Here is a 24,171-nt window from a genome sequence, read left to right on the forward strand (position 1 = left end):
CTATCTAGCTATCTATCTATCTGCCTCTTCCTCTCTCTTACTTCCTCTCAAATAAATAAATAACATATTTTTGGCCTGGAGAGATGGCTTAGCAGCTAAGCCATTTTCCTGCAAAACCAAAGGACCAAGGTTTGATTCCCCAGGACCCACGTAAGCCAGATGCACAAGAGGGCACACACGTCTGGAGTTCGTTTGTAGTGGCTGGAGGCCCTGGTGTGCCCATTTTCTCCCTCCCTCTCTCTCTATCTCTCTCTCTCTCTCTCTCTCCCTACCTACTTCTGTATCTCTCTCTCAAATAAATAAATAAAAATAAAAATATTTTTAAAAATTACTAACATATATTTTGTTTTGTTTTGTTTTGGTTTTTGAGGTAGTGTCTCACTTTGGACCAGGCTGACCTGGAATTAACTATGTAGTCTCAGGGTGGCCTTGAACTCACAGCGATCCTCCTACCTCTGCCTCCCAAGTGCTGGGATTAAAGGCGTGTGCCACCACGCCCTGCAAATAACATATTTTTTAAAGCCTATGGTTTAGGTGGTCATAAGCCCTAGGGGGGAAACTATTATTGTTGTCTGGTCAAATGGATATATTATACCCACCAAACTGCCCGCTAAATACTTGTATTTGTGCTCATATGTTAATGCTACTCTCACTTCTGATTAGAGAAGCTTCTCTTTTGAGATGGTAGTGACCACTGAGGAGATTCAAAACTTACCAAAGTGCTAAAAAGAAATAGCAGTGTTGTATCCAGTACTGCAACATCTCTACCATGCCCAAAGGCTTAGGGAGCCTTGCAGAAGAGGTAGTGTGGAGTGCAGGGGCTGGGGGGATGCAAAAGCCAAAGAAAGGGGAAAAGACTTTGCAATTGTCTTTCAGACATAAAGTGACTGTGGTATTCATGCCTTCACAGCAGCTAATGCAACCTACAAGATCTGCATAATAGGATGGGAAAATGATGACATAAAAATAGAAGAGACTAGTTAGAAAAAAGAAGGAATTCAGTGGAGAGGAGAGTAGTGAGGGAGGGTGGTTGGAGGGATTATAATCATTGTATGTTGTTTATATGTAAAGAGGTGATCTAAAAAAGGTGAGCTTGAGAGATGGCTCAGTGGTTAAGGTGTTTGCCTGTAAAAGTTAACAACAAAAAGCCAGGTGTGGTGGCACATGCATTTAATCCAGCACTCAGGAGGCAGAGGTAGGAGGATTCCGGTTAGTTCGAGGCCAGTCTGGGACTACAGAGTGAGTTCCAGACTGGCTTGGGCTAGAGTGAAAGCCTACCTTGAAAAACCAAAACAAAACAAAATAAAATAAAAACTCATTCACTCACCTAGGAGCAGGGACTGGACCAAGTAATCACCAATGGATTGACCTGAGACTTCCAAACTGAGGATATTTAATCCCACATTATAAGAATTACTGGGGTGGGGGGGGGGGTGGCATGCTGGAGAGATGGTTTAGCAGTTAAGGTGCTAGACTGCGAAGTCTAAGGACCCAGGTTCAATTCTCCAGTACCCACAGAAGCCAGATGAAGTTTCATTGCAATGGCTAGAGGGTCTGGCACACCCACTCATCCCCCCCCCGCCATGCCGCTTTTTCTCTTTCAACATGTAGGGTCCCTTCTGCTGTTACTCTGGTAGTGATATAAGAGCCATACCTGGCACCTTAAGCTCTTACTCTGAAGATATATAACATCAGATTTACATGTCTATGAATACTGTACATAATTAGGAAACCCAACAATCAAATTAATGAAAAATGCAAAAAATATCTACTTTGGGCTGGAGAGATGACTTAGTGGTTAAGGTATTTGCCTGCAAAGCCAAAGGACCCAGGTTCATTTCCCCAGGACCCAAGTAAGCCAGATGCACAAGGGGCACATGTGTCTGGAGTTCGTCTACAGTGGTTAGAGGCCCTGGTGGGCTTCAAAGAAATCAGAGGAATCAAAGAAGAGAGGAAACTTCAGAAGGAGAACAAAGGAAACCAATTTAATAAAATGAGGTCAATATAAGATATGAGTAAGAAAATAGAAAATACTGAAAAAAAGACAAACAGAAATAATAATAATGAAAAGCATAGTAAGTCAAATAAAACACTCTACAGGAAGTCTCACCAATAGATGGATCAAGAAGAGAACAGAATATCTAAACTAGAATACCAGGCGTCAGATCTAATACAGCCCAATAAAGAGACAGACAAGCTAATAGAAAGGCATGAATAGGAATTTCAAGACATTCAGGACAGATGAAGAGATCAAGCATAAGAATTCAGAAATTTATAGTAGAAAGAGAAGAAATTCATTCCAAAGGCATACTAGGTGTTTTCAACAAAATCATTAGTTAGGCAAGATAAAGAAGGCCACTTTAGGACTGGAGAGATGGCTTAGTGGTTAAGGTGCTTGCCTCTGAAGCCTAAGGACCCAGGTTCGAGTCCTCAGAATCGAGGTAAGCCAACTATGTGTTAGGTGAATGTATGTTTAGAATTGCAATGTCCTTCTGTTGAATTGTTCCGTTAATCAATGTAAAGTGACCTTTTTAAAAAACATTTTTTTAAGTTTATTAATGTGTGTGTGAGAGAGAGAGAGAAAGAGGGGGAGAGAAAGAGAGAGAATAGGGGTGCCAGGGTCTCTAGCTACTACAAACTCCAGATGTAATGCATATGTTCACCTAACATAGGTGCTCCCAATTTCATCAAACAAATGCTATTAGACTTAAGGTCACAGATAACACCAAGTACAATTGTAGTTGGTGACTACAATACTCCAGTCTCATCAGTTGACAGTTCATCCTGGCAAAAAAAAATAAACAGAAAGACATCTGAATTAAATTATGCCATAGAACACTTCGTGGTTAAGCACTTGCCTGTGGAGCCCAAGGGCCCTGGTTCGTGGCTCAATTCTCCAGGACCCACAAGGCAAATGCGCAAGGTGGCCCATACGTCTGGAGTTCCTTTACAGTGACTGGAAGCCCTGGCATCCCCATTGTCTTTCTATCTATCTGCCTCTTTCTCTCTCTGTCTGACACTCTTCAAATAAATAAATAAATAAATAATAAGCAATATTTTTAAAGGTGAAAAATATTATGCCATAGAACAAATGGATCTAAAAGATATCTACAGAACATACCAGCCAAATGCTACAGAGTACACATTCTTTTCAGCAGCACATGGTACATTCTCTAAAATAGACCATATATTAGCCAATCTTTTGTTGTTGTTTGTTTTTCAAGGTAGGGTCTCACTGTACTCTAGTCCAGCCTGACCTGGAATTCACTATATAGTCTCATGGTGGCCTCGAACTCACAGTGATCTTCCTATCTATGCCTCCTGAGTGCTGGAATTAAAGGCATGTGTCACCATGCCCCTCTAAAAGCCAATCTTAGTAAATATGGGAAAACAAATAATTCCTTGTACTCTCTCTGATCACAATGGGATTAAACTACAAAGAAATACCAAGAAAAACTATAAAGCATACACAAACTCATAGAAACTAAATAGTACACTACTGAATGATGAATGGGTCATAAAGAAATTAAAAAAATTAAATTTATAGAATCAAATGATAATGATAACACAACATTGGTACACAATAAAGTCAGTCTTAAAAGGGAAGTTTATAACTTTAAGTGCTATATTAAGAAATTGGAAAGGCCACACACAAGTACACAACATAGTTCTTCACCTTAAGGCCTTGGAAAAAGAACAAGACACACCAAAATCAGTAGATGGGATAAATAATAAAGATTAGGGAAGAAATTAATGAAATAGAAACCAAATATATATATATATATATATATATATATATATATATATATGTGATGAATCAGTGAAACAATGAGTTGGCTCTTTGAAAGAATAAACAAGCTTGATAAAACCTTTACAAATCTAACCAAAAGAAAGACAGAAGAGACACAAATAACTAAATTTAGAGATGAAAAAGGCACCATTACAACAAATACCAAAGAAATTCAGAAAATCATAAGGACATACTTTAAGAACATACACTCTACTAAATTTGGAAATCTGAAAGAAGTAGCTGATTCCCTAGCTTTATATGTCCTACCAAAATTAAATCAAGATGAGATAAACCATTTAAATAGGCCTGTAACAAGTATGGAGATCAAAAGAGTTATAAAAAAAAATCTCCCAGGTTGGAGAGTTGGCTTAGTGGTTAAGATGTTTGCCTGCAAAGCCTAAGGACCCAGGTTCGATTCCTCAGGACCCACGTTAGCCAGATGCACAAGTCTGAAGTTCGTTTGCAGTGGCTGGAAGCCCTGGCGTGCCCATTCTCCCTCTTTCTCTGTCAAATAAATAAATATATTTTTTTAAAACCTCCCAGCTAAAAGAAAGCTCAGATGGATTCACTGGTGAATTTTATCAGACCTTCATGGAAGAACTAAAACCAATGCTTCTCAAACTTTTCCATAAAGTAGAAAAGGAATAAATACTACCATGATGCACAATCTAGATTTTTCTAAACCCAAAGTAAAACGAAGACTGTGTGTGGTGGTTTGACTCAGGTATCCCCCATAAACATAGGTGTTCTTAATTCTAGGTTCCCGGCTGATGGAGATTTGGGAATTAATGCCTCCTGGAGAGAGGGAATTGTTGGGGGCGGGCTTATGATGTTATAACCAGTTTCCCCTTGCCAGTGTTTGGCACACTCTCCTGTTGCTATGGTCCACCTTACATTGGCCAGAGAGTGATGTCCACCCTCTGCTCATGTCGTCATTTCCCTGCCATCAAGGAGCTTCCTCCTCAAGCCTGTAAGACAAAATAAACCTCTTTTTCCCACAAGCTGCTCTTGGCTGGGTAATGTCTGCCAGCAATGTGAACCTGACTACAACAGTAAAGTGGTACCAAGAGTGGGGTTGCTGCTAGACACTTAGCTGTGTGGCTTTGGCCTTTTGGAGCTGATTTTTAAGAGGATTGTGGAAGGATTTGAAACCTTGGCCGAAGAGATGCCTTGCAGTGCTGTAAGTACACTGAATGGACTATTCTGGTCAGAGTTGAAAGGCCTGAGTGCAGTACTGTTAGGGTTGGCTTATGAGGGCGAGAAAAAGCTTTGCTTGGACTGGGCTAGAAATAGTTTGAGAGGCTTGCTATTATGGCCATGTCCTAAGAAGCTGTGCAGAGTTGCACTATGTAGAAATGGACTGGTGTGAACAGAGGGATATGGCACAGAAAAAATGAAATCTTTGAACCTAAACTTCTGCCCATTAACTTGCAAATTGTTTGAAAGATTATAACCATTGAGATTGGGCCAGCTGATCTGCACTGGGGCAACAGGAAGAAGGTAGACTCTTTAGAAGGGCCCTGAGTGCTCAAGGAGTGTCCTGATCTTCAAAGTCTGCCTTATTCCCCCCTAGATTAACAAATTGGTACCCTACCTGGTATTGTGGAATATGAGAAATGCAGGAAAGGGAGGGTCATTGAGTTTGCTACATGGTCTTGTGTTTTGGAAATGGCCATGGGCAGTGTGAAGCTGGTTTGTTGGATGCCTGCATGGAGACCCCATGGGGCCATGATGATGAACTGTGAGTTGCAGTGGAGACCCAGTGGAGATGCCAGGACCATCAGACAGCTGCTAAGGAAAGCTTCCAGCCCTGGATGAAGTTTTCCAGAACTGTGAGTAGCCTAGCTGGAGGGGCAAAATTGAAATACCAGAGATTGTTGCTGGTTAGAATTATCAGTCATGGAGATGTGTGACTGGCTTTAATTGTTGGACTTGAAGCTACAGAGTTTGATGTTTGCCCTGGTTGTTTTAAATCTTATATTGGCTGAATATTTCTTTGCTATGCCCAATGCCATCTTTTGCAGTGTCAGTGTTTATTCTGTGCTATTATGAGTTTTGGGGGTATTTTTTTGGTATTATGACTTAGTTAAAAGACCTTGGCTTCTGGTTAATATGGCGGTGTTGGTACCACGCCAAAGCAGCCTAGAGGGGAAAAAAGACCAAAAAACTCAGCAAAATACACACTTTTACTAAAAAGTGACGTGTATAGGAAATTGAAATGGCAGCAGAGAAGTAGAAGAGATCTAGAGCATCCAGAGCCCGCACAGGCCGGCAAAAGTGGCCCCTGCGGGTCTGCTGACAGTGGCAGCAGCGGCGCACCAGAAAGCCGCCAGGCTCGGCTTGAGCGGCAGGAAAAGCCAGGTGAGAGGAGCTTCCCCTCACACCGGAGCTCTCCGCAAACTCCAGAAACGTGAAGGGAGAGCGGCAGTGAACAACGGAGGAGCAGATTGCAAGGTAGAAGATTAAAACTACATTGAGATTCCATCTCACTCCTGTCAGATTGGCCACCATCATGGAAACAAATGATCATAAATGTTGGCGGGGATGTGGAACAAGAAGAACCCTTCTACACTGCTGGTGGGAATGCAATCTGGTCCAGCCATTGTGGAAATCAGTGTGGAGGTTCCTAAAACAGCTAAAGACTGATCTACCATATGACCCAGCTATAGCACTCCTAGGCATATATCCGAAGGAATCATCTCATTTCCTTAGAAGTACGTGCTCAACCATGTTTATTGCTGTTCAATTTATAATAGCTGGGAAATGGAACCAGCCTAGATGTCCTTCAACTGATGAGTGGATAATGAAGATGTGGCACATTTATACAGTGGAGTTCTACTCAGCGGTAAAGAAAAATGAAGTTATGAAATTTGCAGAAAAATGGATGGATCTGGAAAGGATTATACTAAGTGAGGTAACCCAGGCCCAGAAAGCCAAGCGCCACATGTTCTCCCTCATATGTGGATCCTAGCTACAGATGATTGGGCTTCTGCGTGAGAAGGAAAATACTTAGTAGCAGAGGCCAGTAAGTTAAAAAGGAGATATAAAGGAAAGAGAAAGGAAGGGAGGAGGGTACTTAATAGGTTGGTATTGAATATATGTAAGTACAATGATTGAGATGGGGAGGTAATATGATGGAGAATGGAATTTTGAAGGGGAAAGTGCGGGGAGGGGGAGGGAGGGTATTACCATGGGAGATTTTTTTATAATCATGGAAAATGTTAATAAAAATTGTGAAAAGAAAAAATATATATAAATAAATAAATATTTAAGCCCCCCCCCCAAAAGATCTTGGACTATGGGGATGTTTGAACATCATTAGGATTGATTAAAAAAAACTATGGGGACCTTTAAAGTTGGACTAAATGCATTGCATTTTACATCATGTATGGATATCAGTTCATGGGGCCAGGGGTGAAATGTGGTGGCTTGATTCAGGTGTCCCCCATAAACTTAGGTGTTCTGAATGCTAGGTTCCCAGCCGATGGAGATTTGGGAATTAACACCTCCTAGAGGGAGTGTGTTATTGAGGGTGGGCTTATGGGTGTTATAGCCAGTTTCCCCATGCCAGTGTTTGGCACACTCTCCTGTTGCTATGGTCCACCTTAGGTTGGCCAGGGGGTGATGTCCACCCTCTGCCTATGTCATCCTTTACCTTGCCATCATGGAGTTTCCTCCTCGAGCCTTATGCCAAAATAAACCTTTTTTCCTACAAGCTGCTCTTGGTTGTGTAATTTCTACTAGCAATGAGAACCTGTGCAATAACTTCTAGACACACTTTAAATGAGAAAGGTATGTGACATTATACTGCCATTTGTGTGTGAAAATATGAAAAAGTTGGTAAGCTTATAGCATATTGGAGTGGATATACAAAAGAATAATGGGCTGCCCTTAGGGACAGGAACCAGTGAATAAGGCTCTAGTGGAGAGCTCAATGACTTTACACTGGATACCTACTTTGAACATGTTAAATTTTATGGTATGTGCTTCCCAATGAACACAGACAAGGAGGAACAAACGAGAATGAATCAGTGTCCAGTTCCATATGCTGCCTGTACCATGGGTGGCAGGTGGTCCGTGCTTTGTGCATTCCATCACAATACTCAGCTTGCTGCTTTCATGCTAAACTATTTTAAAGATTGAAGTGTAGAAGAAATTCCAGGGGCTGGGGGAATTGCTCAGTGGTTAAAGGTTAAAGGATTCAATTCCCCAGCCACCCATATAAGCCAGATGGGCATTCATTTGCAATGGCAGCAGATATTCCAGAAAAGAAAAATTAGAAGCAAAGATCTGGAATGTAGGATAAAGATGGAATATTAGGGCTATCATAGGCAAGCCTAAATAAAACAGACTGTGTGTCTAATAGATTAGAATGGGGCAACTGTGGAAATAAAAGGAGACAACTTCTGGCTCATCACCACATTTGATGTGGCTCAGGAGAGTTTACAGGGTCTGGAAGGACCACTAAGTACTGAAGCTGTGCAGTCTTAAAAGCCAACAAATCACAAGGCACATGTGATTTCCTTCCCAGACAGGCCAGGTTTTCTACGTCTCCTGTGATGTTGGTGCACTTCTCTGAATATTACGTTCTAGCCTCTAGACTGAGCTTTTGATTGCTAACAGATGCCCAAGTCCAGGGACACAATGCAGGGACCAGGATGCAGGCTGCCTTCTGATAACAGACTTGGGAGCCAGACTGTCTGAATGTGTGGCCTGGCTTCACCGCTTCCTCACTCTATGAGCTTCCACTAATGAGTCACTTAATCTCTGCCTTATTTTAGCCTGTAAAATGCTGATTTAATTATAAAGATACCTACTTGAAAATTTTAAGGACTTGGTGCTGGGAAGAAGTGACAGGAGTGTTCAGCACTGCAATATCTTTATCACATCTTCCAAGGCTCAGGGTCCATTGCAGAAGAGGTGGCAGAAAAATTGTAAGAGCCAAAGTAAGGGTAGGACTCCTTACAATGTGCTCTCCCAGACACAAAATGGCCTGGATATCCATGACCTCACAGTGTCTGACACTACCTACACAAGACCATCATAAGAGGAGGAAAAGATCATGACATCAAAAATAAAAGAGAGACTGATTGAGATGGGGAGGGGATATGATGGAGAATGGAGTTTCAAAGGGGAATGTAGGGGGAGGGAGGGCATTATCATGGGATATTGTTTGCAATCATGGAAGTTAATTTAAAAAAAGAAAAAAAAATTAAGGACTGAGCCAGGTGTGGTGGTGCACGCCTTTAATCCCAGCACTCCGGAGGCAGAGGCAGGAGGATCACAATGGGTCAGCCTGGGCCAGAGTGAAACCCTACCTTGAAAAAAAAATTAAGGGCTAAAAGAGAATATTTGTAAAGCAACCACTGTAGTGCCTGGAACACAATTTACTGAGCTTGGTTCTAATAGAAATAAAAAGCCAGTGCAGGGGAGATGGCTCAGTGATTAAAGGTGCTTGCTTGCAAAGCCTGTCACCCCGGGTTTGATTCCCAGTAGACAAGGAAGCCAAATGCACAAAGTAGCACATGCGTCTACAGTTCATTTGCAATGGCAGGAGGCCCTGTCATGCCCATCTTCGGCTACATAGCATGTTCAAGTGATTCGATGACTTTTCCCATTGCATCCATGGCTATAAGCTTAGTCACTAAAGGTGTCATCTGCGGAGTTCCTTGTGAACTGCCAGGCCCTCACTTGATGCAGGAAACCCTGGCGGTACAAGGACTTGCTTTGCTGTCGTCTCTCTAGCTGACATCTCTGAGTCTGGAGGATGAGGTCCCAGTCAGCACTGCAGGTCTGAGAGCCCTTATCACTGCCTCCACCCTAGGGGTTCTGGGGGCTGTGCAGCCTCACAATGGCACCTGTGGGCCTTGACCTGGATGGACAGTGCCAGAGGAGCTGAGTGTTACACCTCAGAATTTCCTGATGAAGGCATGGGATATGCCTGAGTCTACAAACCAAATGTGTGTCTGGATTACCAAAACCCAACTTCATCAGGACACAAAGCATTCTCAGTACTTGGGAAACTGAGACAGGAATGACTCAAGTTCTGGGACAGCCTAGGCTACGTAGCAAGAGCCCATCTCAAAACAAACAGGGGCTGGAGAGATGGTTTAGCAGTTAAGGCATTTGCCTGCAAAACCAAAAGACCCAGGTTCAATTCTCCAGGACACATGTAAGCCAGATGCACAAAGGGACACATGCATCTGGAGTTTGTTTGCAGTGGCTAGAGGACCTGGCATGCTCATTATCTCTTTCTCTCTCTCTCTCTCAAATAAATAAACATTTTCTTAAAAACTGAAAAAAAATTAATTAAAAAAATAAAACAGAGCACGAAGCAGTATGACACCAGGACAGCAAGCTCTCTCTTGCTCATCTGTGTCGTGTCCCTGTATATGGCCTTCATGGTCCTGCACTATGGAGAATGCATACACATCAGTGACCAAAGGCAGGGAGAAGCACAGGCAGCCACCTGGTGGTTACTGAATTTCTTCTGAGATGGTTTTTTGAGTTGGATGGCATTGATCTGAGAGATGGAATGGTCATGTCTTTATGCCAAGTTCCAACCCCCACCAATGGCCTGGTCACACACAAGTGACAGCTATTGCCCTAGCTCAGTGTTTCCCAGGCATACATCTGTGCCTGCCAAGTTGACACCAGCTAGCACACAGAGAATCATGGTGTGTGTGTGGGGGGGGGGGGAGCTATCTTGAAATACAAACCAACCACCTGAATACATTGCAGTGGGAGGCAGAGGCAGGTACACATCTTCACTTGGTATGTAATTATAGTGATAGCGCACAGGAATCTAGCACACCTCAAGGACATCGAGATTAGGAACCAACTGATGTTGAGCAGATGAGGGGTTTGAAGCAGGAGGTGCAGAGCCTGTCCAAGAAGTGCCGCCTGAGGGTTTGGATTCATGGTCTTCATGGTTTTGGGACTGGCCCTGTATCTCCCTGACAATCCAATGTTATTTCAACAGATGCCTCAGCCAGCAGTTCTAGCCAGGTCCATATGCTTGCCAGGAAGGCTGCTAAGAAGGTTCTTTGGCCAGGCCACTGAGGCCACCAATTTCTGTCTGTTCACTCTGTCCCCGCAGCGCTTTCCTGCACTTGCCCTTCATGGCCTGGTGCAGCCTTTTCCCTTACTGGCTGTCCTTGGAAAGAATGCCAGCTCTACAAAGGCACTTTGAAGAGCATTCCTAGTTTTACATGAACACAAGTGAGGACTGATTTTTTTCATGTGCTGGAGACCCAGCTGGCATCAGGACCTTTAGTTTACAGGAGGTGGTGAGTTTGTCCCAGCCTATCGTCCTTTCATCTCATCTTTGCAAGTTGTTGCAGTCACTGGACCAGCACTGTGGGGACCTGGGTGACCTGAGCATACAAACATGCTGACATCACCAGGTAGAGCCTGCTTAAGCACACATCAGGTAACTATCTGGATGTGCGGTGCTGCAATGCACACTGCCATGGTGTCTCCTGGCATTGGTGCCTTCCTACTCCTGCTTCTACCTGAGCAGAACTCCCCACATGGGCACCAGGCAACTTCAGGTATAAGTTTAAACACTAAGAGCAGACTCCCAGTCAGTTTTGATCTCTTTCTGACTCTCGAAACTGTTAGAGGGTTCTGTCCCTATGAACTCTCATGTTATGTTGTCTCAGGGCTCTGCAGTTACCAGTCAACCTGCATGCACACATTCCCTCTCACTATTGCCAAGAAAACACACATAACCAAGACACTGGATCTTTGTTTAAACATTTCCTTATTTATTTAAAAGAGAAAAGAAAGGAGGAAGAGGATGGGTGCACCAGGGCCGCTTGCCACTGCAAACAAACTCCAGATACATGTGCCACTCCATGTGTCTGGCTTTACATGGGTAGAGGAATTGAACCTGGGCTGTCAGGCTTTGCAAGCAAGCACCCTTAATGTCTGACCCATCTCCCCAGCCCCTAGATCTTTTTAAAAAAGTGTTTTTACTTAAGAGACAGACAATGATATTGTACATATGTAAGAACGACAGATTAATGGAGGTGAAAAGGCCTAAGTGACATCAGGGCAAGAGATTGAGTAAAGGAAAGGTGGAGGGAGGGCTAATCAAAATCTAACAGGATATAAATAAGTCATATGGAAACCTATTTTTTTTGGACAATGGAACACTCAGAAGCCATACATTGTTACTAGAAATTTTTCAGTGCCAAAGATGGGATTCCAGTGAGTTGTCGGCCAGGGAGGTCACTGATACCTCCAAAACATTACAGGCCATTGCCGAGACCCTTGGTTTCCCACCAGGAATAGATAGATGGTAAGACCCTATTGCTAAAGACTCTATATACTTGGGCTGCAAGGCCACTGAGAAATCCTGCTGGAACTAAGCTGAAAACCTCCTCCATGTAGACCAGCTGACAAAAAGCTGGAAAAAGCTATGCTGCATACAGCTCGATGGGAGAGAGAGAAATCACCAGTGGAGATAAACAGTGGACATTGCAAGCCTTAAACTTGGCCATCCAGGCCAAATGAACCAATGGGTGTAATACTGACATGTCTGTTATACAGGAAACCAATCATTCTTTAATTGGACTGGAGGTGCACTCCACAGGAAGGACTACATCCCTGATACTGAAAACCTACAACAGGGGTAGTCGTGAGCCCTACGGGTACAACATCTACTGGTGTCTGGCTAAATGTTTATACTATGCTCACCAAACTGCCCAGTAAGCACTTCTCTTAATGTTCAGACCCATATATTAATGCTACTCTCACTTTTGGTTACAGAGGCTTCTTTTCAGATGGCAATGACATTGGAATGACTCAGAAGGTACCATAGTGCTGAGAAGTGACAGAGTAGTGCTCAGCACTGAAATATCTCTCACATTTTCCAAGGCACAGGGTCCATTGTGGAAGAGGTGGCAGAAAGAATGTAAGAGCCAAAAGAAGGGTAAGACTCCTTACACTGTGCTCCTCCAGACCTAAAATGGCCTGGATATCCATGACCATGCAGTGCCTGACACTACCTACACAAGATCATCATAACAGGAGGAAAAGATCATGACATCAAAATAAAAGAGGGGGAGGGGATATGATGGAGAATGGAGTTTCAAAAGGGAAAGTGGGGGAAGGGAAGAAATTACCACGGGTTATTGTCTACAATTATGGAAGTTGTCAATAAAAAAAGAAAAGAAAAAAGAGACATGCAACTGCTCTTTGTTTTTAATCTTCTAAAGTAATAACTTGATGAAGGAAGCAATGGTTGGTTTTTGTTGTTTTTTCAAGGTAGGGTCTCACTCTGCAATCCCAGGCTAGCCTCAAACTCACAGTGATCCTCCTATTTCTGCCTCCCAAGTGCTGGGATTAAAGGTGTGTGCCACCACACCCAGCTAAGAAAACAAACTTAAAATAATTTTTTTTTGAGAAAGGCTAGAGACAGATGATAGGTAGATAAATAGATAATAGCTAGCTACAAAGAAAGAATGGTGAAGCGTGCATCTGGAGTTCATTTTCAGTGGCTAGAGGCCCTGGGACACCTATTCTCACTCTCTCACTTTCTCTTTCTCTGTGTCCCTGTTTCTTATAACTTAAAAAAAAATCATGACACAACAGCCTTTAAGTTTTCGTAGGCTGGTACAAAGATTTTATTTTTATTTTTATTTTTATTTTTTGCATGTTCTAGAAATGGACACCAGGGCTAGTGCATGCCAGGCATATGCTTTCTCACTGAGCTTCATTTCTAGCCCATATCTCCACTCTTGTTTACCCCAATAGTACTAATCACAAATCAAAATGTTTCAGCATCTTATATTGTGCAAGCATTTTTTTCATTTATTCTCTTTAATAATTTGAATTGGGAGAAAACCACTAGATTTTTGCTTTAAATAGACATTATTTGGTGGCGCATGCATCTGGAGTTCATTTGCAGTGGCTGGAGGCCCTGTTGTGCCCATTTTTCCTCTCTCTATCTGCCTCTTTCTCTCTCTGTTGCTCTCAAATAAATAAACAAAAAATGAATGGGTGTATCAGAGCCTTTTACCACTGCAAAAAAAAAAAAAAAAAAATCCTCCAAATGCATGTGCCACACTGTGTCTGCCTTTAAGTGGGTACTGGGAATGGAACCTGGGACAGGACAACAGGCTTTGCAAGCAAACACTTTTAAACACTGAGCTATCTTCCCACCACCCAACATTATTTTTTTTAATTGACAAATTCTGTATTTACAGACAATAAACCGTATTTCCCTCCTCCATTTTCCCTTTCAAATCTCTGTTCTCCATCACATCCCCTCCCTCTCTGTTAATCTCTTTTATTTTGACGTCATCATCCTTTTCTCCTATTATGAGAGTCTTGTGAAAGTGTTGCTAGGCACTGCAATGTCACGGATATTGAGGCCAATTTCTGCCTGGACAGTTATATGTAAGGAGTGGTACCCTTCCTTTGGCTCTTACATTCTTTCCGCTGCCTCTTCCACAATGGACCCTGCGCCTTGGAGGACACATTTATTTTCAACTTAGGACCTTTTTTTCAATAAAAATAATTCAGTCTGGGCATGGTGGTGTATGACTTTAATCCCAGCACTCAAGAGACAGAGGTAGGAGGATCGCTGAGTTCAAGGTCACCCTGAGACTACGTAGTGCATTCCAGGTCAGCCTGGGCTACAGTGAGACCCTACCTTGAAAAAAATAAATCAGGGCTGGAGAGATGGCTTAACAGGTAAGACATTTGCCTGCAAAGCCTAACAACCCAGGTTTGATTCCACACTACTCAAATAAAGCCAGATGCCCAAAGTGGCACATGTGTCTGCATTTCATTTGCAGTAGCTATAGGCCCTGATGTGCTCACCCCCTCTCTCCCTCTTTCTCTCTCAAATAAATAAATAAAATGTTAAAAAAGAAAAATCAGATGCATTAATCCTAACTTCATTCAATGGAACATGTGTCATGCCCCCTTCCCACTAAAAAAACAACAAAAAAGACAAATTATATATATGAAACCCTGTTCCAAAATACACACACATACTGGGCATGGTGGCAAAAAAAAAAAAAAAAGAGAGAGAGAGACAGGCTTAAGAGTCGTCCATGGTGGGTTGGAAAGATGGTTCTGTGATTAAAGACATTTGCCTGCAAAGCCTGATGCTCTAGTACCCACGTGAAGCCATATGCAAAGTGGCAAATGTGTCTGGAGTTCATTTTCAGGAGCAAGAGGCCCTAGCATGCCCATACACATACTCCTCACTCCCCATATCAAATAGATAAATATTTAAACAAGGAGTTTGATGGAAGGGGAACAAGGAGGGGTGACAAGAGAAGTTAATGGGAGAGGATTATATTCAAAATGCATAATGAGGCTGGAGATATGGCTCAGTGGTTAAGACACTTGCCTGCAAAGCCTAACGACCCAGGTTCAATTCCCCAGTACCCTTGTAAACCAGACGCACAAAGTAGTGCATATATCTGGAGTTCATTTGCAGCAGCTAGATGCCATAGTCCACCCCATTCTGTCTGTCTCTCATCCTCTCTATGCTTACAAATAAATAAATAAAAATATTTTTTAAAAAATCTTTCAGGCTGGAGAAATGGCTTAGTGGTTAAGGTGCTTGCCTGCAAAACCAAGGACCCAATTGATTCCCCATAACCCAGATAAGCTAGATGGACAAGGTGGCTCATGCATATGGAGTGCATTTGCAGAGGCTGGAGGCCGTGGCATGCCCATTCTCTTTCTATCTACCTCTTTTTCACTCTCAAACGAATAAATAAAAATAAAAATAATTTAAAAAAACTTTCAGCCATGCATGGTGGTGCACAGCTTTAATTCCAGTACTTAGGAGGCAAAGGGAGGAGAACTGTCATAAATTCAAGGTCAGTCTAGAGCTACAGAGTAAGTTCCAATTCAACTTGGGCTTGAGTGAGACCTAGCCTCAAAAAAATAAGAATTTCTTTTTCAAATGCATGATTGTCAATTTAAAAAAAGAAAAAAGTAGTCAATGGGCTTTTAACATTCATGAGTCCATGGGTTGGATATTCAGCAGTGAAAAAAAAAACGAAATTAAGAATAATCAATAGTGTTTTTACTATAAGAATACAATATTCATTTAATTTTAATTGTTACCTTTTATTATTTTACAATATATTTCAAAAAATGCCATTATAGTTGCCTTGACTGCTTTACAAGACCGGGAATAAAAGACCACTTAGAACACATAAACATCAAGCTGAAACACCTACTTGTACTGAACCATAATACCAAAGGGTTAGTCTTTTAAATAAGCAGATGTGTGATAATGCAAAGTAGAACTAAAGCTTGTTAAAACAAAAAGTAAACTTTGCTTTAATGGCTATAGAAAAGAGGTGTTTTTGTTTTTATTTTCCATCACATCTGGTTCTGGCAACAAGTAGTCGTATGCATTTAAAGCAGCATGTGCCCTGAAAACTTGTATCTCCTGTTTGTGCGTTATCACTTGAACCAGAGACCAGACACAGGAAAAAAATAATTGTTCTCAATATTCTCAGCACTTTTCCCTCCACAGAGTCAGAATGTTAATGAACAGAGCTCAAAACTCTTATTAGTGATGGTATTTTACAATTATTTTTCTCCAGTAACACTGGATGCTTTAATATTTCTCTAAAAGAGAAGCAATAAAAATGAAAGGAAATCCTCCAAGGTCTAATTTTCACTTCACATTCTCCAAGTAGTAAAATAGCAGCTCTACATGGTGACGATAATGAACTTCAGTTTCTTTCTATTAGTTTTTAATCATGTTAACATTAAAACAGATTTAGCTGGATTTCCAAAAAGAAAATCTTACTTGCCAAATATTTCAGAACTTCTAAAAAGCATTACATACATGTAATTTGTTTTTATCTACAAAACACTTATATGTATATATTTATTTATATAACTTACTGTCAATGAAATCCCTTTTATCTGGCTAGATATGAGAAACAAAGTAAGTGACCAATGCTGGGTTTCTTTCTTTATAAGCAATATTTTGGATCTAAAAAATAAAGTTGAATATGACTGCAGCATTTTTAAAATAACCTCACAAAATAGAGTAAAAAGAAACCCCTGTTGTATAGGCTTCAGCCAGGCAATTCTTATTAGGTTAGATGCTACCAAAGTGGCACTGTGGCATTATAGGCATTGAAATTTCTGTTTTCTTTCTTCAAGTTTGTCAGTTCTTTACTACAATTACCCTTTTCTAGCAGGACACAGTGTGTAATCACACAGTAAGGCTGACAGACCATTTACATTGCTCACAGTATCACGGTGGATCTAACTCTTAAGAGCTGATCAAAACCAAAGTGAACAGTAGTCAACTAGAGCCACATTTGGTCGCATTCAAATATTTCCAAAAGTACTCTGCTACTACACATTTCTTTCTTAACTGATTTTGTATTAACCTTATTAAATTTATATCACATAAGATTGTAATTTTTTAAAGAATTATATTTTAAGGGACTACTATATATTTCAGTTTGCAGAATGTCATTAGTAATGTCCTTTCTATAAACATGGTTGGCAAAATTAAAAAGGCACAAAAGAGGGCAAACAAGATATGTTTTCAACTTTTGGTGATGAGTACCAAAGCACGTATCATGTATTGTTCATGAAGAAAAGCTGACAAAGAATTCAGTAATTCATGCACAACTTGAGCTATGAAAAACTTCTCTTCAGAAAGATCCTGAGGCATGAGGCGAACATTACTTTTCCTAATCACATGCTTCGTATAAAATAGAATGAAAAGCTGCACATACATGTGGTTTTAACAGTGGACCCATGTTTTTAAAATTGTGAGGCAAATAAGCAAAGGAAAACAATACCAAAATACCTTCATAAACAAACTCCACCTGTAGCCTCTGTTATACCACTCAGTGAGATAAATGTCCAATAAAATGTAAAATGCAGCATACGCAATCGTGTAATCTAAAAACTTTCATGATAACTTATTGCAAATTGCACTTGACAGTTCACCACAACAATGGAAAACTGGCCCCTTGTTGGTTGACATAGTCCTTGAGCCCCAAACTGAAGTTGAAGTCACCAGTAAAATGATCTGGATAAAAAGTTTGCAGCTGTGCTCAGCCAACTCGCTCCACCCTCTGGGTGTGAGCCAACACGAGACACTGCTTTGTCCTGTTCCTTTGAGGGACTCTCATCCTCAGGCAGGTAATCAGGCAGCTCTGTGTTCTCTTCTACTTCCACAGGAGTATCTTGGAATGGGACCAGCATCTGATACAGAAGATGAATGAAAGAACTATTACAAAATCAACTTAATGTGATGAACCACATATATGTCATATGTTAAAGGTCATCTTTAGTCCTAATTCCAATAACATTTTTATTCTTGAAGACTTTGTCCCTTCTGGTACTTTCTTCTTATAAATGCTGTTCTGAGCTTAATAGGGGTAAAAAGGCCTAAGTGAGGTCAGAGGAAGAGATTGAGTAAAGGAAAGATGGAGGGAGGGCTAATCAAAATCTAAGAGGACATAAATAAGTCATATGAAAGCCTGCTTTTTTGGAAAATGGAACACTCAGAAGTCATACATTGTTACTAGAAAATGTTCAGTGCCAGGGATGGGATACCTTCCAGTGAGTTGTTAGCTAGGGAGGTCACTGATACCCCCAAAATATTATAGGTCATTGCCAAGCCTCTTGGATTTCCACCAGGAATAGATAGTAAGACCCTACTGCTGAAGACTCCACATACTTGGGCTGCAAGGTCAATGAGAAACCCTGCTGAAGCTGAGCTGAAAACCTCCATGTAGTCCAGCTGCCAGAAAGCTGGAAAAAGCTATGCTACATGCAGTTCAATGGGAGAGAGAGAAATCACCAGTGGAGATATTCAACAGTGAAAACTGCAAACCTTAAATTTGGGCTGCCAGGCCAAATGAGCCAACAGGTGCAATAGTGGCACGTCTATTATGGAGGAAACCAACCACTCTCTAATTGGACTGGAGGCCCACTCCATGGGAGGGAATACATCCCTGATACTAAAAACTTACAATAGGGTTAGTCATAAGCCCTAGGAAGTATAATGTCTGCTAGTGTCTGGCTAAAAGTATATACTATGCTCACCAAACTGCCTAGTAAGCACTTCTCTTAATGTTAATACCCATATATTAATTTTACTCTCACTTTTGGTAGAGAAGCTTCTCTTTTCAGATGGCAGTGACCTTGGGGTGACTCAGAAGGCACTATGGTACTGAGAAGAAGTGACAGAGGAGTGCTCAGCACTAAAATATCTCTATCACATCTTCCAAGACTTCCAGAGTCCATTGTGGAAGAAGTGGCAGAAAGAATATAAGAGCCAAAGAAAGGATAAGACTCCTTACAACATGCTCCTCCAGACCCAAAATGGCCTGGATATCCATGACCTCACAGTGCCTGATACTACCTACATAAGACCATCATAATAGGAGGAAAAGAGATCATGACATCAAAATAAAAGACTGATTGAGAGGGGGAGGGATAAGATGGAGAGTGGAGTTTCAAAGGGGAAAGTAGGGGTAGGGAGGGAATTACCATTGGTTATTATCTATAATTATGGAAACTGTTTGATAAAAAAAAATTAAATAAAAAAATATTAACTGCTGCTCTGCCAAGGTTCTCGGAGCAAATTAGTAACCTCTGTGAAGGTGACAGACAAGAGTTGGGCTACTCTGAGCCCCTGGACATCCACAGAACCTTTCATCTATGGAAATACAAATGCACTTCAAAGCATACAGAGTCATGCTTCCCTATCACAGGTGTCCCCCATAAACTTATGTGTTCTGAATGCTAGGTCCCCAGGTGATAGCAATTTGGGTATTGGATGTTTGTAGAGGTGGTGCATTCTTGGGGGCGGGCTTATGAGTGTGATAGCCAGCTTCCCCCTGCCAGTGTTTGGCACAGTCTCCTGTTGCTGTTGTCCACCTGATGTTGGCTAAGAGGTGAAGTCCACCCTCTGCTCATGCCATCATTTCCCCTGCCATCATGGACCTTCCTCTTGATTAAGTAAGCTTTCCTCCCATAGGCTGCTTTTGGTTGGGTTCTTTGTGCAGCAACACAGAGCTGCCTCCACCAGTAAAATTAGTACCTAGAAGTGGCATCATCACTGCTAAAACCTGACTATCAGGCTATGGTCAAATGATTTGAGGAGAAGAACGTGGAAGGATTGAAACCTTGACTTAAGAGAAGCCCTGCAGTACTGTAAGCACAGCTTGATGGACTAATCTGATCAGAGTTGAAAGACCTGAATGCAGAATGCGAGGCTGGGCTTATAAGTGGAAGAAAGAGCTTTGCCTGGACTGGGAGAAAAGCAGTACGTGTGAGAGGCCTGCTATTATGGCCGTGTCCTAAGAACTTGTACAGGGTTACACTGCATAGATAATGACTGGTGTGAGCAGATAAATATGACACAGAAAAAAAGGTGGGCCAAAACTGCTGCCTATTCAGCTGCATTTGTCTGAGAGATTACAATCATTGAGGTAGGGCCAGTTGACCTGCACTGGAACAACAGGAGGAATACAGACTCTCTTGAAGGGTCCTGAATACTGAAGGAGTATCTGGTTCTTCAAAGTCTGCTTTATTTCCCCACCCCCAAGATTAACAAATTGGTAGCCTACCTGGTATTATGGAGTATAACAAATGCAGGAAAGTAGGGAAATTAAATTTGCAACACAGGGCAGGAGAGATGGCTTAGTGGTTAAGGTGCTTGCTGCAAAGCCTAAGGACTCATGTTCAAATCTCCAGGTCCCACATAGCCAGATGCGGTGACGCAAGCACATAATGTCACACATGTGCACAAGGGGGCACACACATCTGGAGATCATATACAGCAGGCTGAAGATCCTGGTGCACCCATTCTCTCTCTCCTCCTCTTTCTACCTCTTTCTCTCACACTCTCAAAAATAAAAATAAATTTGCAACACAGTCTTGTATTTTGGAAATGGCCATGGACAGTGTGAAGCAGGCTTGTTGATTACCTGTGTGGAGGCCTGATGGAGCCATGTGGATAAACTGTGGATTGCAACGGAGACTCAATAGAGATGCCAGGACTATGGGATGGCTGCCAAGGAGAACTGCTGGCACTAAATGAAGTGTTCCAGGACTGTGAGCAGCCTAGCTGAAGGGGCAGAATTGGGACTTCAGAGACTTGATACTGGTTAGAATTATGAACACTTTAGGTCTTGTCACTTATTAGAGTTGTCAGACTTGGTGCTAGAGTTTGACATTTGCCTATTTGTTTTAAATCTTGTATTGGTTGCATATTTATTTGCTCTGCCCAATACCATATTATCATTTTGTGTTTGCTTGTTTGTTTTTGGTATTATGGCTCAGTTAAGAGACCTTAGAGTATGGGGACAGTCAGAATATCATTGGGATTGATAAAAACTATGGAGACTTTTAAAGTTTTATTGAATGTATTCATTTTACATCATGGATGTAAAAACATCAGTTTATGGGGTCAGGGGCAGATTGTGGTGATTTGACTCAGGTGTAACCCATAAACTTATGTGTTCCGAATGGTAGGTACCCAGTTGGAGGCAATTTGAGAACTGTCACCTCCTGGAGGCAGTGTATTGTTGGGGGGAGGGCGGGTTTATGAGTGCTATAGCCAGCTTCCCCTTGCCAGTATATGGCACACTTTCTAGCTGCTACTGTCCATCTAATGTTGGCCAGGAGGTAATGTCCACCCTCTGCTCATGACGTAATTTACCCTTGCCATCATGGAGCTTCCCCTGCGTCTGTAAGCCAAAATAAACTCTTTCCTCACATAGGCTACTTCTGGTTGGGTTCTTTGTGCAGCAACACAGAGCTGACTGCAACAGCACCATAATTGTCCAATGGATGTGCTTTCATTTTCTGGATTGGAAAAGCTAGTTAAGGTTAGAAAGACAGTAAAAACCACTCTAAGGAAACCATTGTATCCTTTAGTTCCACATAAAATCAGCACTTCAGGATAAAGCATTTGCCTAGAATACAAGAGGCCCTGGGTTTAATTCCCAGTACCACAAAAGAAAACAAAGTGGCAGAATTAAAATTTGAGCTGAGCATGGTGGTGCATGCCTATAATCCCAGCATTTGGGAGGCAGGGGTAGGAGGATCACTGGGAGTCTAAGGCCAGGCTGGGAGTACACAGTAAGTGCCAGGTCAGCCTGGGATAGAGTGAGACCCTACCTCAATTAAAAAAAAAAAAAAAGAAAGAAACATCATTTTTCTGAAATAAAAGAAGTTTTCTTTATAAGACCACCCTCTGAAATCCACAGAAAATCTCTCTATATTCTTAAAACTGATAACTGTAAACCAAGAAACATTTATTCTCTAGAAATAGAACAATCTCCTAACCATGAAAAATAAAAGTCTGAGAGGGGGAGGGGATATGATGGAGACTGGAGTTGCAAAGGGAACAGAGGGGGGAGAGGGAATTACCATGGTTTGTCCATAATTATGGAACTTGTCAACAAAAAAGAAAAGTCTGAGGGTTGAAGAAATGGCTCAGTGGTTAAAGGAGCTTGTTTGCAAAGTCTGCCTCCCAGGTTCAATTCACCAGCCACCCAGGTACCGCTGGATGAGTGTCTTATGAAGCAAAAAGAAACTCTGTTATAACTATACACAGAAACATGCAAATAAATTGTGGTGGTTTGAGTCAGATGTCCCCCATAAACTTATGTGTTCTGGATGCTAGGTTCCCCAGCTGATTGCAATTAGAAATTGAAGCCTCCTGGAGGGGATGTATTGCTGGGGGTAGACTTATGGGTGTTATAGCCAGTTTCCCCATGCCAGTGTTTGGCACACTCTTCTGTTGCTATTGTCCACCTGATGTTGGCCAGGGGTGTCCAACCCCTGTTCATGCCATTGTTTTTCCCGCCATCATGGACCTTCCCCTCAAGCCTGTAAGCCAAAATAAACCTCTTTTTTTTTTCCCAAAAGCTGCCTCTAGTTGGGTGTTTTCTAGCAGCAATGCAAATTTGACTGCAACAAAATAAAAGAATGAATAAATAAACTTGTACAATAAAGTCTGACTTAGATATAAAGAAAATAAAACTTTTACCTCTTCCCCACTTTCACTTTTCACAACTTGCTGAGCTTTCATAACCTTGGTTGATGCTATAGCTGATGCCAAAGCCTGGACCAGAATAAAAGAGACAGTTCTGAACAACAATTTGCTTACTCACAATGTCAAGCACATTCAGCCATTAAAGATACTAACCTCTGCTTTCAAATCTGAACGAATTCGCACCACACATCTTTGAACAGCCATTTGAAAAGTAAAGCTAATAACACCTTTAATTTTTAACAAAGCCTCTTCACATAGATTTCTTCGAGACTGAAAAATTAAAAGCCAATAGTTATTAAAATAAATAAATAATAAAAGGAAAGAAATCAACTTAGGCTATACCCAACAGCTAGTCATGGGTCACTGCAGTGGTATGCTCTGAGATGCACTGGAAAGAGCACACTGACACAAATCTAGATGATGGGCAGCCAAGCTATGTAACACACGCAGCTATACAGCATGGCCTACTGTTCTCAGTCTGAAAGTCTTCAACAGCGTACTATTGGCAACTGTGACACAATGGTGTATCCATGGATATCTAAACATATCTAACATCAAGAAGCTACATTACATTGGAGAATGGAATGTCAAAGGGGAAAGTGGGGGGGGGAGGGTATTACCATGGGACTTTTTTTATAATCATGGAAAATGTTAATAAAAATTAAATTTTTTTTTAAAAAGCTACATTACAGGAGCCTAGAGAAATGTCTTAGAAGTTAAGCTGCTTGCCAGCAAAGCCAAAGGACCCAAGTTCGATTCCCCAGTACCTATGTAAAGTCATATGCACAAGGAGGCACATGTGTCTGGAGTTTATTTGTGTGACTAGAGGCCCTGGCACACCCATTCTTTATCTGCCTACCCCCACCTCTCTCTCTCTCTCTCTCTTTAATAATAAATAAATAATAAATATATATTTTTAGGAGAAGCTATAGTACAAGTATGAAGTGATGCCAGTTCCATTGTAACCTTATAGGACCACAATGGCACACATGGTCCATTATTGACAGAAACATGGAACATGAGCCCCTGTCTAAATTTTTTTTTAATCTTTTGAAAATCAAAAGAGGAGCCGGGCATGATGGTGCATGCCCTTAATCTTTGCACCTGGAAGGTAGAGGTAGGAGGATTGCCATGAATTCGAGGCCACCCTTGAACTACTGAGTAAATTCCAGGTAAGCCAGAGCAACATAAGACCTCCACCTAGGGGGGAAAAAAAAAAACTACACAGGAAACATTACCCAAGATAGACTATATTAAGTAATGAAACAAAACCCAATAATTCAGACGAAATGAAATCCCAAAGGATGTTATCTGATCACATGAAAAGAATCAGAAATCACTAACAGGATAA

At 41.5% G+C, this 24,171-nt stretch overlaps 1 protein-coding gene across 2 annotated transcripts in view; it reads right to left on the bottom strand.

Annotated features, from left to right (window-relative positions):
- Positions 1-15,871: 15,871 nt before the first annotated feature.
- The window catches only part of Armc1 (armadillo repeat containing 1), a 57,094-nt gene continuing 48,794 nt past the window's right edge, over positions 15,872-24,171 (bottom strand). For both annotated transcript variants that reach the window (XM_045144384.1, XM_045144385.1), the window contains 3 exons: positions 22,974-23,090; positions 22,815-22,889; positions 15,872-18,010 (listed from right to left, as the gene is read on the bottom strand). In XM_045144384.1, the coding sequence (XP_045000319.1) occupies positions 17,819-18,010; positions 22,815-22,889; positions 22,974-23,090 (384 nt within the window). In that variant the 3' untranslated portion in view covers positions 15,872-17,818. The remainder of the gene's footprint in view (positions 18,011-22,814; positions 22,890-22,973; positions 23,091-24,171) is intronic.

This window comes from Jaculus jaculus, chromosome 2, assembly GCF_020740685.1.
Source record: "Jaculus jaculus isolate mJacJac1 chromosome 2, mJacJac1.mat.Y.cur, whole genome shotgun sequence".
NCBI classification, from domain to species: domain Eukaryota; kingdom Metazoa; phylum Chordata; class Mammalia; order Rodentia; family Dipodidae; genus Jaculus; species Jaculus jaculus.